At 32.0% G+C, this 17,953-nt stretch overlaps 2 protein-coding genes across 3 annotated transcripts; both read left to right on the top strand.

The window, feature by feature from the left end:
- The first annotated feature begins 1,418 nt into the window (after nt 1–1,418).
- On the top strand, nt 1,419–17,928 carry LOC105339592 (uncharacterized). 2 transcript variants are annotated; one of them, XM_066087474.1, is made up of 15 exons: nt 1,419–1,966; nt 2,103–2,225; nt 2,676–2,789; nt 2,995–3,072; nt 3,216–3,337; nt 3,479–3,565; nt 3,662–3,754; nt 5,965–6,078; nt 8,110–8,317; nt 8,794–8,955; nt 9,049–9,134; nt 9,609–9,676; nt 10,861–10,958; nt 11,075–11,360; nt 17,540–17,928. In XM_066087474.1, the coding sequence occupies exons 1-15, from the start codon at nt 1,900–1,902 to the stop codon at nt 17,613–17,615; spliced, it is 1,782 nt and encodes a 593-aa protein (XP_065943546.1). In that variant the 5' UTR covers nt 1,419–1,899; the 3' UTR covers nt 17,616–17,928. The 2 variants fall into 2 exon arrangements, with proteins under 2 accessions (XP_065943546.1, XP_034326557.2); XM_034470666.2 differs by having other exon boundaries at nt 1,423–1,966; nt 17,534–17,928.
- LOC105326353 (DNA polymerase III polC-type) lies at nt 12,774–16,646 on the top strand. The gene is made up of 6 exons (XM_066088715.1): nt 12,774–13,476; nt 13,645–13,822; nt 13,977–14,053; nt 14,254–15,050; nt 15,188–15,518; nt 15,825–16,646. The coding sequence occupies exons 1-6, from the start codon at nt 12,957–12,959 to the stop codon at nt 16,625–16,627; spliced, it is 2,706 nt and encodes a 901-aa protein (XP_065944787.1). The 5' UTR covers nt 12,774–12,956; the 3' UTR covers nt 16,628–16,646.
- Nucleotides 17,929–17,953: the final 25 nt, after the last annotated feature.

The raw sequence follows: 17,953 nt of genomic DNA, 5'->3' as shown, positions 1-17,953 counted from the left end.
AATTTACTTATGTGGTTCAGAATGGTCAATCTACTAGACATTGAATGGTATAAAATGGTTTTGAAGACTCCAGAAAAACAGACTCATATTACTTCATCACCTTATCGATATTGTATTTGAACAAAATACTTTCGTCTATCCGTTTATTTTGAAATATCTGAATTATTGTTATTTTCTGTGAATCATTAACAAGGTTGTATTTTATCGAGGTGTCCGTTTAGGCTTTTGAACCTCTTGATATACACTAGTTTTCTTCAGGGAGTTTCATTATACAGTGAAAATGGAATGAAGGAAATGAATTTTGAAAAAACAAAATATCGACACCACAAAGAAAATCTGTGCAGGTAACCTATTTCTCCCTAGAGCACAGTATAACAAGTAATGGAATAGTGCTAGTAACTATTCCTGCTAACAAATGTAAGTACCTGAGAGAGAGAGAGAGAGAGAGAGAGAGAGAGAGAGAGAGAGAGAGAGAGAGAGAGAGAGAGAGAGAGAGAGTCTCTGATGTTAGTTTTTAATGCGCGATTTAACAACGTATCTTAATTCACCTTTCGGTTGTAACGAAAAGCAATCATTGGACAAAAGATGTAACAATGTAAATGATTTACAAACTTATTTATGATAGCTTTGTACAATAACGTTTATAAAGTCCTTGCCATTAGCTTTAAACAAACATTATACAACAATCGCACCAACATTAAACTCAGTCTAGTCAGTAAAGGGATATTAACGAGTTTTGTTATACTCGACTGTCGCTTGGTCATACCGACCATTAATTAAAAATTTCTTAGTCGATTTCTCGTTAAACATGTAAAGTGATACAATTCAAAACATCTTGTTTTCTTAACACAGCAAGTTTTTGAGTAAAAAATAAAAACAACAGCTTTATTTTCTTGGCATTTTAGGTCTGTAAGTTGCAGTCTTTACATTGGTGTTCTAAATGGGTAGATCATAACCCTGGATATTTGCAAACCAGCGACTAGTTTTGGTGTTAAAGATTGATTAATATGTAAATCAAATTATAGTTTTGAACGAAACTACTTACGCATTCAATTATGTTATTGTAGAGATTATTATTATTGGATGTTTCTTTTATGTATAATATACGTTCCGACAAAATTTTAATCAGATATTTCTATAATTAATAATAACATTCATTTGTAATAATTAGTATCTCAAGGCGTTTGTTTATACAATTATTAACAATTAATTGATGATTAGAGTCTGAAAAAGACATCTTTGATTTGCCTTAGATGATACATAGCTCAGTTATGCGTAATAAGAAAAAAGGAAAAGATCCAGGACATTGCAAACGAATATTAGGACTATATTATTTTGTAATCATTTGATATTTATTGATGAAGTTTTCCGGTCAATTTTTTCTTTGATACGTCGATCAATAGAAAAATTATAAAATTCATTTCTTAATTCATTTAAAATAAATTCATTTATTTAATGAAATTTTTAGTTTTTCATTTTTTTGTTTAAAGATACCGTGTTTGTGAAACTAGAAACATTTTATTGAAAAAGGACACAGTTTCAAATAACTCAACGAGTACTCTACTAAACCTTCGATTAATCGACTAGCCAAAACGAGTTAATTTGACACCCCTACTAGTAAGTTATGTATTCATGTACAAACAGAGCCTGAAACCGTAATATCTATTATTTTAATCCAATATAAAGCAAATCATTTAGTTTTAAATAAAAAACAAGGAAGAAAATGTTAGGAATCGTAAATACGCTCGAACCAAGTATCTTTCAGGACGGAAGTGCTTAATCATTATCTAGTACATGGCTGTATGGTGATGTGCATCTTCCTCTACCGGAAAGAAACACAATGTAAAAGATTAATTTTACAAAATTTTTGCCGTTCTGGACATCTGACCATTTATATAGATGGCAGTAGGATTTAGAGAATCACAAGAATTTTGGAGGGAGCAAGCGAAGTTCGAAGCTCGAGTTCGTGAGTACTATTTAAATATATCATCATATAATCAATCAAATATTTTTTTTTTTGCATTAGTATACTGTAAGCTGACCAACGACATCAAATGCATTCCGAGAACTAAGCTTCTTTACCAATTATTGATGTTTATTAGATCATGAGTTGCGGTATCAACAAGGGAAAGGCCCCTACAATATCTTCATAATAGATACATCTTCTTTTATCGAGAAGGAAGGTTTTGCGCAGCTGAAGGAAGCGTTTACTGCTATAATTGATGGTAATGTATCATCTGAGGTTTTTCTTTAAACTGAATCTTACCTAGAAAATATTTCATTGAAATTCCAGGAACTGCTAGTATGCCTCATAAAATGTAAAGTACCTTATTACGGTCTGTTGTTTTACGATTCTGATATTTCATATGTCTATTAACACTTGTATCGAAACATCGTCTATATGCAGACAAATTCCGTGGTACATGTTAAAGACGCATATGTTGTATCAGAGTTTTATGATATATTTAAAAACTGAAAGGACAGTATTGCCTGATGATAATGTCTTTGTAAGTGCATATTTTACTTAATATAATTGGCCCTGATTAATTCATAAAAACATTTTATTGTATCCTAACTGCTTTTTAGCGTTATAGACTTTCTTAAACAACAATCACCTGTTATTATATTAATAGACAAAATCAGTCACATTGTGATTATTTTTTGCAAATATTTAGAGTACTCTCAACATCCAGATATTGATGAGAATGTGGCAGTAATTGTATGTGGACGTCAAACAAAGTTTCTACGCTACTATTCCAACCAATACGAAGATATTAAACATTGTCTAGGTATTTTTTTAAAACCTGATAGCATTAGGGGTATAAACGAATAATATATAAATAAGAAGGTAAGCACTATTTTCTTTACTTTAGCATTTATGTTAACTCCGTTTCTTTTGTGATTCTGTAAAATTAAAACAGTAAATTTATAACATTTCTACATGTAACATTTTCATTATTTTCAGTTTACAGCAAAGTTTGTGTTCGATTTCAGACAATGTTGAGATTGGAGGACCATGTCCTTTAACGGCAGCATTTATACTATCTCAAGGTGGACTTGGAAATGGCACAAGTAAGACTGCTCTAAATACTTTTCTCATACCAAACCAAAAAAATTATGCTCTGAATTTCCATTTCAGAATAATTCTCACGTTTTAATTTGAATGCTATGCTTTCTTAAACATGTTAAGTTTTACAAATTAATTCTCTTTGTAGATCTAGAATGTGAATTGGGGGATTTTTACGTTCGCCCAAGAATAATTCTCATTTCGGTCGGCAGACCAACTGATTTTTCAATCATAGATGCTGATTTGTGTCCTCAAATGGAAACCGACGAAGTATCGACACTATCAGTTGATTTTAATATAATACTGATAATTAATGTTCATTTTAAAATAAATACTACATCTAACTTTATAGTTTTGTAAACAGAAACAAAACGAATGGCAACTATATTGAATTCCATTCTTTCTTAACAGGATAAGCATCGATTACTTCAACAAACACAAAACGTGGGGAGAATACATCCAATATTTTGTATTCCTGTCGGACAGAATCCTGATTTAGTACAGTCATTTACCTTTTTAATATAACTGAAATTGTGAGGTTAAACCAATATGTACGAAATATTAATAGCTGATATCTTTTATCTATTTTATAAGACAACATTGGATTTTCTAAGTGCCCAGTCACAAGGTGGAAAGATCGTGCATGTTAGCGAAGCAAGACAATTTGCTAAATACTCAAAAAATATGGTAACAAATTTGTTATAAGAATATCAAAATCTGTTGCTTTTATTCTGATTTAATGGTATTTGATAGTTTGATAGAATATCATAAAAAATACAATTTTAAAATGATTTAATATTTTTATCTATCACCTATACGAGGGTTGTCCAAAAAGTTCGTGGACACATGTAATTTCATTCTAAATAACAACGCTATATTTAGGAAAGTATTAAAATATTTTAATATAGACTATAATAATGCATGTGTATAAAAATCAGAGCAATGTACATTCTTATAATGTAGTTATCACTACAAAAACATTGCCTGTACAGGCCGCACGGCCCAGTCTGACGGTTACACGACATTTTTATAACGTCGTACGTAGCACGTTGGTTTCTGTTACTTTTCAACGTAGTCACCTTTGCACTGCAAACACTTCTCACACCTTCTTAGCCATGAATAGAACACATCCGAATACCATTTACTGTCGATTTTAGATACAATGGTTCGAGTTGCATATTTAAGTTCATCAGAATCCTCAAATCTTACTCCTCTTAGCTGTGATTAGATGAAAGGAAAAGTTGCAAAATCCATCGGAGCAAGATCCGGACTGTATGGCGGGTGTTCAAGAAGATCGAATCCTAGGAGTTCGATTTCCAGACACGTGGAAGCTGCCGTATGTGCAGATGCATTATCTTGCTGTAGGGTGATATTTCAAAGGTCCACAGCCATGGCAGGGCTTTTTTTTCTAAATTGCCTTAACTAAGTCGCGGCGTAACACCTGTAATAAATAAAACCAATGTTTCGTTTGGTACACTGTATGTGGCTTTAGAATATGTGAATTTAATCATATATAGTAATTAAATAAATAAAATTTAAGAATAGAATGTCCGGGTATTAAATTTATGAATTACGATATGCTAAATGTAGCGAAATGGATGTTTTTAAATCTGTAATTACAATTTAAATGTGATGAAATGGGTAGTTCTCTACCTTGGAGTAGTATGCAGCATTCACCGTCTGACCGGAGGATACAGCGTGGACCAAAATCATTCCGTGCCGATCAGCAAAGAATATATACATTTGTTTACCCACAGATTTCGCAACCTTTGCCTTTTTCGGTGCTGGAGAACCCCGGTGTTTCCAAATCCTGGATTCTGTTTTTGTTTCTGGATCAAAATGATGCAGCCAAGTCTCGTCCGTAGTAATGATTCTGTCAAGCCACTTCTCTCCTCTTCACTTGAAATTCTGTATGAAAGCCTTACTTGTCTGCATTCGTCTTTTTTGTGCTCATCGGATAAAAGTCTGGGCACCCATCTTGCGCAAACACGGCTCATACAGAAGTCTTCAGTGAGGATATTAAAAACCGAAGATTTGCTAACATCACTTATAGACGCGACTTCTCGTAACGTCAGACGTCTGTCTTTCATGACAATGTCATGAATGCGGGATTTCGTTATAACGTCACAAATCAAAGGCCTTCCACTTCTTTCAGCGTCTTTTAAATCGCAAACTCCATCCGAAAATCGTTTGTGCCACTTGTAGACTAGTGATCTTGATATGTGTTGATGCCTTTTTGTGTTCTCCATCATTTGTTTCGTTTCGATAGGTGTTTTCCCCGATTCTACACAGAATTTAATGATGGCGCGCTGTTCCATGCGATCCACCGACGTCGCTTTTTCTGGCGTTTTCAAAGACATGTTCTTGCCGTAAACTCCTTGAAATATCCTCGGCTCAATTGAAAACGGCTTTAAATGACGTATGAAAATGACGTACACAATTCTGACTAAGTCACAGTTGAATATTTTGACGTTTTGACCTGTTTTTAAAATACTGTTAATATTCAGATCTTAAAACTCAATCTCGAAGTTTAGACAATTTTGACACTGGACCGTTCGTGCTTTTCGCGACACTTTAATACAGTAAAATTTAAGTTTAATTTTAATGAAACATTCAAAACCACTTTAATCTGATTTGGAATTTTATGACAAATATTTTGGTATACAATATGCATATATAAACCCGTTTAAAATGACAAAAACGCGATTGTCAACGAACTTTTTGGACAGCCCTCGTATTTAAATATGAGTTTATAATATGAATATTCTTCATTAGAAACTGTTGATTTATATTTTTTAATTATCCTACAAATCTGAGTTTTGAATAGATAAATAAGTTCACAGGACTTCAAAAAAACACGAATGTTACATACTAATGAATTACCTTTTTAACTAAAGATAACAGCTTCAAAGTTGTCGTTTACAATTGAGAATGATGGCAACGACAAAGAAAGAATTATGACGTCATTGGTGTGCAAGTTTCCGGACAGCGAGTTTTCGCAGATGGATCTGGTATTACCCATTTTGATCCTAAATTTATGATGTATTTATAAGAAAAAGATATCCTTAAATTGTAATTTACTGTTTAAAGGGACTTGGACACGATTTAAGATAAAAAAAAAATATTTTATTATTTTATGTATAAACTGGTTCACTGGTGCATTTTAAATGACTGACCAAAATATTGAATGTTAAAGTTAGGTTACAAACAAGATACAGAGGTAAGAATTGATTGTTATGTAAACAAAGCTCTAGTCTTATAGTTGTTTACAAAAAATAAAATGTAAGAGAATTACCATTTCTTGGACAAAATGACACGTAAAAACAATTCAAACTAACTCAATATCTCATAAATACGATTATCAACAAAAGAAAGTTACATCTGATTGAAACTTTCGCCAATACAACACATATGTAAAAAATGACAATATTCGAGCTTTGTTTACATAACAAAGAATTATGAACTCAGTATCTTGCCTATAACTTGATGTTTGACTTTCAAATTTTGACATGATATTATAAACTTCTATATTTATCAATGTAAACATTGTAAAAGGAAAAATAAAATTTTAAGTCAAATTGTGTCTAAGTCCCTTTAATGACAAGGAAAACATGACCTATAGACTTCTTAGATAGATATATAAATTTCCTGAATGCAAATACTGCACAACGAATCCAAAGCTTCCTTAAAATTCATTGAGGTTTCCGCATGGTTTCAACCTTCATTGCAAAACTACACGTTTTATGTATTTCAATTGTATATGGTTTCTTCCCTATTGAAACAACACAATTTCAAATAGTTCCACATTTCTTGTTCACAATACTGAAAATATTTCCTACAGCCAGGAAGTAATGATAGTGAAATGTTTTGTATGGTAATTTCCTTTACCAAGGACTTTTATATAATAAATGGTTTATTATATTGCATAACAACAATTATACTACAGTATTTCATTAACATATTGTAGTTGTGTGCTTATACACCTCATTTTTTCTTTCATTTTCATTGAATGCATATCACCCCCATTAAAAAATATTACTTTTTAAAACAAAAATAGTATTTAGGTTGTAACACACAAACCCTACAAGATGTATATGTACCAATCAAAGAAAAAGTGAGCAAGCTGACATGCACTATGCTTCAACATTACTTAACAGTATACATATATTAATTGACAGTGTATGCATTGTAAACACATACAATAACCAAAAAGGGGGGATATATCCAGGAATCAAAATCATCATATCAAAAATTTCTGCACAAGGGGCTAACCTTATGTTATGTATTAAGCATTGTTTTTGATATTATTTTACATGTTGTATATAATTTGTTTATATGATAAAGTTTACCGTCATTTTGGCATTAAATGACCAATTTTCGATTCAACAATGTTTTTAGTTCATCATTTTAAAATCAAACAAAGCAGAAACAGAGTGAAGAGTTGACAAAAATTATTTCTGCAGAAGGGGCTTACCTTTCTCTTATTAGGGCTGTTTTGCTATTATAGTAAATTAAAAGGTGGCATATTGTTTAGAGCATCTTATGTTGTAATGTTATTTTTTCAAAGACATTCCCATTTTTTATAATATAGGTTCAAATAATAAGCCACCCGGTTCCTTCCCTTTTAAACCCCGTATACCAGTTTAAAGAGATTATCCCGTCATTAAGTGTAAATGATTCAACTAATAGGGAGGAATCCCTCTCCCATGCATTTTCATTAATTCTCATATGAAATCCTTCGGGAAAATGATTTCGAGAGAAAGGGATGTAGCAGATCTTGAATTATTTTTAATGTATAAAAGCTGTCATCTTTCCGTGATCAAGTTGGCGTGGTTTCGGCAATGATTCTTTAGCTTTTTGAATTTTATGTATCTTAGTCAATCCATGCGTGAACATAACTTCAGTTATTCTTATGGTGTTACAGAGTGTATAACTGCTATTCAACAGATGATCAACCAAATGGATGTAGATTTCTTAACTTTTTTTCAGTTAATTAGGCATTGAATTATTATGGATAAATTTATAATTATTAGCACTTTCAGGACGACATATTTGAGATATGCTCGAGGAAGCCTTTGTACTGTTCATATGCAGATTTATTAAAAGAAATTGAAGATGAACAGGAGCTTTATAAAGAAAGAGATCCCACTATGCCTCCTTTGGGTTCCAGAGTAAAACGAGGACGCGACTGGCAGTGGGGTGATCAGGATAAGTATGGTCCTGGTACAGTCATAGGACATTCTAAAAATGGTACATATTACAGTTTAAATGTTTAAATAATGATATCGCAAGGAACATTTTGTACTACTAAAAATGTTCATAATCATTAGTAGGGTTGTCAACGTTTAATTTGTTAGCGGTTTTAACTGGGTCGGAGAAGTACTGGTTCGTAAGCGAAAAAGTACTAAAAATGTTGGCAATTAACAATTAGGATTTTTTTATTACGTGGCACTTAATGTTAATCTGTTTTTGTTTTTAGTACGTTATTGTTTTATATTTCACAATGAATAGAATGACCATTAGAATTTTAAAAAGAGACTTATTTTCATTTTAAAATGTACATACTAAGTGTTAAATTGTATTTAACATTCTTAATGAAAATTATATACATGTATACAATAAATCGATTGATGCGTCGAAAGAATTTATGACTACATGTATCAAGTTACGAAACTTTGATTTTTCTATTGATTAGAAAATGTCATTTACAAATTCAATCGTTATAGCTGGCTGGTTGCATATAGAATGGGACAGAAATGCAGGCAATTCATATCACTACAGATACGGATCTAACAGTAGAGCAAAAGATAAATTTGATATCATGGTCTGCGATGAACCGAGAATTTTGGATAACCAATTTATTGCACTGGGCTGTCTTGTCACGAGAGGTATTAGATTGTTGATTTATATTCAGGATAAGAAACAGTTAATGAAATTTTTTACTATCGATATTTGCTTCACATTTTTATTGTTAAATTTAGGTCCTGATTGGCAGTATGGTGACCAAGATGGTGGTGCCGGGAATATTGGATCAGTTTTTCAAGTCGCCGAAAACGGCATAGTTCATGTATGATATTCGCACTCATTTGGATATCATAATGTAAACGTAAAAATAAAGTCTTTTAATATTTGCTATTACGATTCGTTAAGTGATAATTTAGGAATATCAAGCTGTAAGTGTTAGACACTTTTCAAAAAACTCCCGTGTAAGATTAAATGTCGAATATTTACAAAAATCAGAACCCTTTTAATTGGACTACAAATGGAGCTATTTCAAATATTAATATACATGTATATCCTTGTTTCTGGCAATCAAAATTGTTACTGTAACTATTGCATTACATTTGACTTAAAATCTAATGCAAAAATGTTTTGTTTTTGATAATTTGTTTAAAGCTATAGAAATTCTTTCTGTGCAAAGAAAATGTACATTTTTATAATCTAGCAGCATCAATATATTTGCTTAACAAACTTAAAACTGAGGTAAGACTTACATGTATGATTTACTAAAATCACTTTTGATATGTTTTTGATTGTTCAGGTCCGATGGCAACGCGGTCAAAAGCAGTATAGATTTGGATATGAAGGAAAAATGGATCTTGAAATATGGTGATATAAATTTGATATTAGTAATGAATATTTGATTTTTACTGTCTAACATGTATCTATTAACGGCAACATTTATTTGGAGATATGTATCTAAAATAATTTTTAATTCTTATCCTAGATAATTTTATTACAACAATAGAGATTCGACAAATGAAATCAAACTTTGTAACATAAAAAATAGATATTTTTAAAAAATTGCATTCTTGTAATGATTTTTTATCAAACAGAGCAAATTGCTTCGCCGCGAATTTAGCTAAGTATGTGAATCTGCAAATGAAAAGACTATTACACGACCTAACAGAAGATCGCTTTGTTTAATAACGGCAACAGCATAACGGTCTTTTGTAGAATGTTTTCATTCTACTGACCATATTTTTTTAACTTGGAAGCATCCGTTATAACTTACAAAATAATATCGTTTATTTTCAGATCCCCCCCCTTCCAATATTTCTTTGTTCAACTGATTCCAAAATTTTTGAACCCTTAAGAATGTCGTTAAAAATATGAAACATTTTCACAGTAGCTTTAATTTATATCAATTTATCAATAATACTTTTTTATCTATTAACTCAAACAAAATCCCAATTATTGCCAATCGAATACTCCTAGTTTTTTTAAAAGTCATACACAGCTTCTTCCATATTGACGTCACAGATTCAGTATAAGAGCTTTATTTTCTTCAGAAGACTTGATATATATATATATATATATATATATATATATATATATATATATATATATATATATATATATATAGTGACAGGGGTGTTAGCATGTGTTATTTTAGGAGACATGTGATTCATGGTCGACTTAAGTGCAGATAACTGTCTGATTAGTGGCTTCTTCACTTATAATTAAACGTAATTGATTGTTAATAAATATACATCAAGTACTGTTTATATATTTCTGTTGAAAATAGTCAGTGTGTGTAACCAGGACATTTATAACTGTCTTTTTATTGTGCTATAGGATTTTTTACCAAGTACATGTATTTAAACATTTAGAAATAAACTGAAAATTGATATTTATAAGGGAAATAGATTCACCAAAATTACATCTGCCTACATTACTGATATGTCTTGTGAACCCAAATTCGCAACACTTATGTTTCACCAAAACAGCTATCGTTGATGAAACAATAACTATTTATTTACAATATAACTAATCATTCCTTTTAATTGCAGTGATCCATTTTCAAAAGAAAGTGTCGAGTCTCTTAAAGTTCAAATGCAAAAAGCTGCGCTAAATTATGCGAAAGAAAGTAAAGCTGGAATTGTAAGAGGTAATCGTGTCAATCATTACCACAACAATTTAAACTCTAGTTCCTGTATGAAAACCGTGCAAAAAGAGGTATAACATTGTTCATTTCCTGCAACTCTGTTTTTCTTTCTTCTCTAGTCTTAAAAGATGTGTCGGGTTTAAACAATGATCATCATTTGGAATCTACAGGGAAACCTGTATTATTTGTAACAAAGGGGAAGTACTTTAAAAATGACAAATTGGTTGAGCAACCTGCAGATATTGAGACAGATGGGCCCCAACCTGCGGGTACAACAAACCAATGGTTCTGGAAGGATGAAAATGGGAAATGGAATGCATATTCAAAAGAAATGAATAACAGAGTGAACAAATACTACAGACGTGACCCAAAATCAACTGTTGTTGTCACAATATATGATCAGATGTAAGCAAGAATAGAGGTTAATTACCCGCACTTTCTAAAAAAAAGTTCGGGTATTTTGTTGTTACCCTGTTCCGACCGTCCGTCCGTCTGTCACGTTTTACTTTCTTAAACTGCCAAGCCAGCAAACTGATCTCTTGGAGTTTGATTTAGGGTGTCATGTTGTTTTGTTAAAAGGTTTCAAAAATTCTTTGGTAGTCCAGAAGGTCAAATAATTGGCTAAAAATGACGGTTTTTTTCATCAAAAACCTTCTCCATCGAAATCCTCTTATATTTTCAACAAATCATCTCTTGGAATATGTTTTGGGTGTCCTATAGATGGAAAATAAATTTTCGGAAATTTTAATTTTGTCGTGAGGGTCATTTGGTGGCTGAAAAATGACGTTTTATACAAAAAATCAGGTTTCGGAAACGTTAACATTTTCTGAAGTAGCCAAATTATCTTCTAGAATATGATTGGAGATGTCATTTTGAAGTGTATCCGCGCATGTATCCATACTTACACTGTAAATATAATGGTTTTTTCCTTAAAATTTAAATCTTGAATTCATTTTACCTAAAAATAACCCCCCAAAAAAACTTATTTACATTTACACTCTTTTTAATTGTCAAATAATCATTAAAATCAAAATAGATTTTGAGGTCTAAAATTGACAAATTACCAATTGAGATATAATCAGAAGTATTATTTTCTATCTTAGAATCAATAACATATTGAAGTTAAACCTAATAACAATAAATGATTAAAATTAAATCCTCCACCCCCATCCCACCCCAAAATCAAACCTCAGGTTCTAAAGATTCAGAGTATTCTTACATTTGTACAGAAGGAAATTTCATTTCTTGATTGGTTTTTTTCTTTAGATGCACAATAAGATTTTTGAAATTGCTTTTAAAATTTCTAAGATGAACAAAATGTTTTAAAAACTCTTCTTTTTTTGCCAAATACATGTATTGTAAAATTTTAAAATTCTAAAACGTCAACGTGAAAGTATTTTGATTATAAAGCACACAGAAGCAAATCTAAAGCCGGCAACCGCCGAAGAGAGGGGGCATAATTTAAATTTGTTTGTGATAACTATATAGACCATACCTTCTATGACATAAAATGTAAACATTCTTGATAATCTTAAAATTCTCAAACAAATGGTACAACCCCAATTTGTACATAAGGGACCGCTCATTTGTATTATGGGATGGGATCTCATCCTTTATGAAAATTATGATTTTTAAATTTTACCGGAAATTGCTTGTGGTCTTCATTTTTTACTAACACTGGTACAAAACAGTGTTATTTAGGGGCAAACACTTGGTGTTGGTATTACTGTCTAATGAAAGCATTTTAATTAGTTTTTCTGTTCTATGCACTTAACAAGACGTTTAAGAGTTGAACCTAAAAAAAAGAATGATTTAAGGGCATTGGCAACGAAGTTTTCCGGAAATAAAAAATCCGTACCTGCATTTTTTCTTTTATACATCGAATTTCAGTTACCGTTCTTGAGTTTTCTTGTAATTGTGAGTTATCGCCCGTAACACGAACTCTTTAGCTTATTAGAGTAATAAAAACAGCGTTTCCGAGGTAAACAGAAAATTCGAGAGATGAAGCGACATCGTTCTACATCGACTGGCAGGTTCATTTCAGCTTCCAAAAAGAAAAGAATCGACGTATTTAAAGCAAACAACGTAAGAAAGATTATTAATGACCACTCATATTCATCTAAGCTGTGTGATCATGGTGATAATGACTCTGACATCGCTGAGTGTTTACCGGTAGTTGATGATAGCGAGGAGAACAGTTACGCATCTGGTGATAGTTTAGATCGACAGATTGACAATGTTAACGATACAACAGAGATAAGCTGGCGGCAGGGAAGGCGAATAGTGGAGTTGGGGTTTATTGTAGACAAACTCTCTGAAGGCTGTTCTGTTTGCCACTCTTCTGTCCCTTTGAATATAACAAACACGGTACACGAGATACGTTATGGATTAGGCAGTTTATTAACCATCAGGTGTGCCCTTTGTGATGGAAAGACAGTTGTTCCAACTGGGAAGAGACATAGTGGGCCTAACGAACGTCAGGGACAAAGAACTTGGGATGTCAACACAAAGTTAGCATTAGGTAAAAAATGATTTATAACATTCAATACATAATGATGTTAACGAAGTGCTTTTTGGGTGATTTATACCAGTATGTTTAGTCCTGTAAAAAAACCCTCACTATATCATAAGAACTCCTGCATCTTTCTTATTAATTTATTTTCAAACAATCATTTTGTTTTGCTTTCAGGTATGTTACACAGTGGTATAGGGGAAAGAAAGTTGTCCAACTTATTGTCGACACTGAGCATTCCACCATGTTCCAAAACAACACTCAAGAAGAGAGAAAGAGAAATAGGTGAAGCCCTTGAAGATATAGCACGTTCCAGCTGTGCTGATGCTGCTGTCAGAGAAAAAGATCTCACAAAGTAATTAGAAAATAAAATATTCTCAAATAATCATCTATATATTGAAAAGTGCTTTTGATACATGACTGAGGTAAATGTTGCACAAAATAAGATGTATATGTGATTCGGTATATATATACAAGATCATATATTTATTATACATTTTGTATTTTAGAGAATCTTCAATATCTGCATCGTTTGATGGTGGCTGGCAAAAGCGTGGATCTGGCAAATCCTACAGTAGCTTATCTGGTAAATAATAATATTGCTCTTATAATATAATAGGTAAAATATACCAATCTACTTATCAGGATGTATACATTTTACCAATGTAAATTGTAAACATATACAATTACTATTAGCAATAAAAGGTGTATAATGGGGAATCACCTAGATAGATTTATATATATATATATATATATATATATATATACTGCATTTCTTTTTTCCAGGCCATGCTGCCTTCATTGGACATAAGACTGGTAAATGCATTGCATTTTCAACAAGGAATAAATACTGTAGAAAGTGTGACAGCGCATTGAAGAAAGGATGTGATGTAAAAGAACATGATTGTAGAAAGAACTGGGAAGGTAGCTCCAAGGCTATGGAATCAGACATGTGTATATCTATGTTGAAAAATCTAGAGAGCAATGACGTGTGTGTTGGAACGATCATCATGGACAATGACTCTACAACGATATCTAAAGCTCGTTCAGAAGTGAAAGCGGACCTGAAAAAGCAGTGCGACAGAAATCACCTTCTGAAAGACTTTACAAATAAACTTTATGACATCAGAAAAGCCAAAAACTTCAGGGAACTCACACCAAAAACAATTTCACACATATCAAAGTGTTTTCGATACTGTGTATCACAAAATCAGGAGGATACAGAGAAAATGAAGAAAAATTTATTAGCACTGGGAAAACATGTCTTTGGAGATCATTCATATTGTGGTTCATGGTGTGGATATTTGCAGAATCCATTGAAGTACAAGCCAAAACATCTTCCTTACAGCAGGTACCTTTGCGATGAAAAGTTGAAGATCACCCTTATGGATCTGCTGCATAAATATTCCAGTGATGCTGATAAGTTAACCCATCTAGGGAGTTCTCAGGCTAATGAGAGTCTCAACAATGCCATTTCCAGCAAGGCTCCTAAAACCAATTTCTTCTCTGGATCAGAAAGCAATGACTATCGAGTTGCAGCAGCCATTGCGCAAAAGAACATTGGCTATGGATATGTGACTGATGTAAGTACATATACAAGTATATACACACACACTCACACACACAGTAAAATCAAAATAACTACACCTTTTTTATACATTTTATTGAAAGAGTTATTGATTTGTAATGTATTTATCATGGAAAAATATATTCATTCCAGGTGTGTCAATCTGTGATGTTATCTCCTGGGGAAATAACCAAAAAGATTTCAGAGGAATATGACAGAAAAAGGGAGAAAGCAAGAGAAAGAGAAAGCACAATACAGTTCAAAAAGAGAAGAAGGGAAAAAAAGGAGCAGCAAAGTAATCACCAGAAAACTTGTGAAGTAAGAGAGGGAAAATCATATGAGACAGCAGTTGATATGAATAACAACATATGCTCTGATGATATTTGTGAAATACCTCCACCGCAAACTGAACAAACTTGCAAAGAACTGATACCTGGAGTGGAATATGCTTATGTGTCATTTGATCTTGAAACTACAGGACTTGGTATGTTAGAAATAAGTTTGTTTATAAAATGATAATCTAAATCATAAAATTTATTTCTCAATTATAATTATCCTTTCTTGATATTTGGTTTCTTTCTTCATATAATGAAACAACTGTTGACTGTGTTTTCAGGCAGCATTGATAATATAAGCCCCCTTGGGACAAATACATTGCCCTCCGCTTCTTGTTTGGCAATATTTCATCCCTCAGGGGCAAATAAAAACAATGTTGCACCCAACCTTATTCAATATCTTTATAATATATTCATACTTTTTCATGAAACACAATTTTATTTTGTGATTACAGGTAATGATTCTGAAATTACTCAGATTGGAGCAGCCTACATACACGACAAAAGCTACAGCCAGTATCTCCTGCCTTCTAAAAGGATTTCAACCAGTGCGATTGCTCTGACTGGTCTTACCGTTGCTGGGAGCCAAATGTACAAGGAAGGCGAACCTGTTCCATCAACATCCACATCTGAAGGACTTACCAACTTTTTACAGTGGCTTTCTTCAATTCATAAACCTGTTGTGTTAGTGGCTCATAATGCTAGATTTGACGCTAATGCTTTTTGTCGTGCTTTGATCACAAATGACATGAATGGTGATGCAGGGAAAGTTATTCAAGGATTTGTTGACACACTTTCACTCTTTAGAAAAGAAAGGCCTGGACTTTGCTCATACAAGCAAACTGACTTGGTCAAATCTTTCATTCAAACTGACTATAATGCACATGATGCAGCATCTGATGCAAAAGCTCTACTACAACTTCTTACTTCACAGAATTTTTCAGAACACATTTTACTTCAACACAGCTTTTCATTTGATTCGTACATTAGTCTTCTTCATTATCATGAAATGGTGCAAAAAAACTCTTCCTCCCTAATGTGCTTAGTGAACGATAAAGTTATTTCTAAAATGATAATGACACGCATTGCGAAGTCAGGACTCTCTTTTTCCCACCTGTTACTGGCTTATAAAAGAGACTCTCAGCATGGTGTATTGCGATTGCTCTCCGAGAACACTTGTGAAGGGAAACCAAGAGTAACAAGCAATAAAAAAATCATTGGAAACCTTTGCTCTTACATTAAAGATGTTTGTGATTAAAGATATTGTTTAAACATTTTTTTATCTTTTTATTTTTTTAGTGTGTGTATGCAACAGAAAAAAAATCAAGGGGAGTAACTCTAAAAGAGTAAAATGGCATTTTCTGGTGCATACTTTTCATATATAAATCTATTTATAAAATTTTCAGCTGGATATCATAGAAAATCTATTAACAACAATGTTGAATAATGAAAAACAAATCAGATATCTCACTTATTAAAAAATTGTTCCTTTAAAAAAAAATTTTTGCTAATTTTTCCCTCTATTTCATTGAAATCAATGTGAAATGAGAAATATATAAAATTTAAATTATTTCTCAAGATACGATGGAAAGAGTGGTTTTATGTGTTGGTAAATGTCTTTTTATATACATATCAACCTATAAAGGAATCCTTAAAAAAAATTGTGGATAAACCAGGAACGTTGCCAATGCCCTTAAAAACTATGTAATAAAATAATTTAAAATTTTCTACATTTTTAACCTAAATGTCTTCTCAACAATAGTACAAATACATGTATATTAAAATATTACTAATTGAAATCAATAACCTTAACGAAACCACATTGATGCCAACTTTATGTGATTTACTTAAGTCATTAAGTATAATTCAGACACTAACATTACAGCGGGTTTTGTTTTCCCTCAATGGTCGTTCGGAAAACTTTAAGCATCTTTCATTTGAGACTATTTCTTAAGATTTTATCTGTGCTATTGTTGAAAAAAGTTCATAACATTTTATATCATAAGTTTCAAATAATTATATTTTTCAAGGTGAACAATTAGAAGTTTTGTGAAGTGTGTACAAAAGATATAAATAATTTTTGTTTTGTTTGTCAGGGCATAAGTGATTATGATAATTAACTGGAAAAGTATCAACTACAAGTAAATATTATCATGTTTTTCAGTTACAGAGTTGTGATGGCAAAGAACATACAGATTAACATAAAGACCAGAGAAGTGTTCGATGTAAAATTCGTGGAAACGTAGTTTTGTTTTTTGATTAGAGTGACAATATCTGATTGCGTGCTTCAATTCATATTGATACTATTTGTATCAAAAGTCTTAAACTATTTTCGCAAAAAGTATTGGCCAGTGATTATTTAATAAATACATTACTTGTTTTTCAATGTTCTATTCAGTGTTATGAAAAACGGTGTTTCTAAACTAAGACTTTAGATACAATGGGAACACAGCGTACACAACCAAAATTTTGACTTGTTAAACATGTAAACGTTTCATTCTAATTTACATGTAATCGTTTAACAACATATGCATAGTAAATCATGATTATAATATTTGACTTCGTTTTAATAAGTTTTCTTTTA

This window comes from Magallana gigas, chromosome 6 (genome assembly GCF_963853765.1).
Source record: "Magallana gigas chromosome 6, xbMagGiga1.1, whole genome shotgun sequence".
NCBI classification, from domain to species: Eukaryota; Metazoa; Mollusca; class Bivalvia; order Ostreida; family Ostreidae; genus Magallana; species Magallana gigas.
Note: the sequence above shows the minus strand (reverse complement) of the source record. Positions and strands in the feature narration are given on the sequence as shown.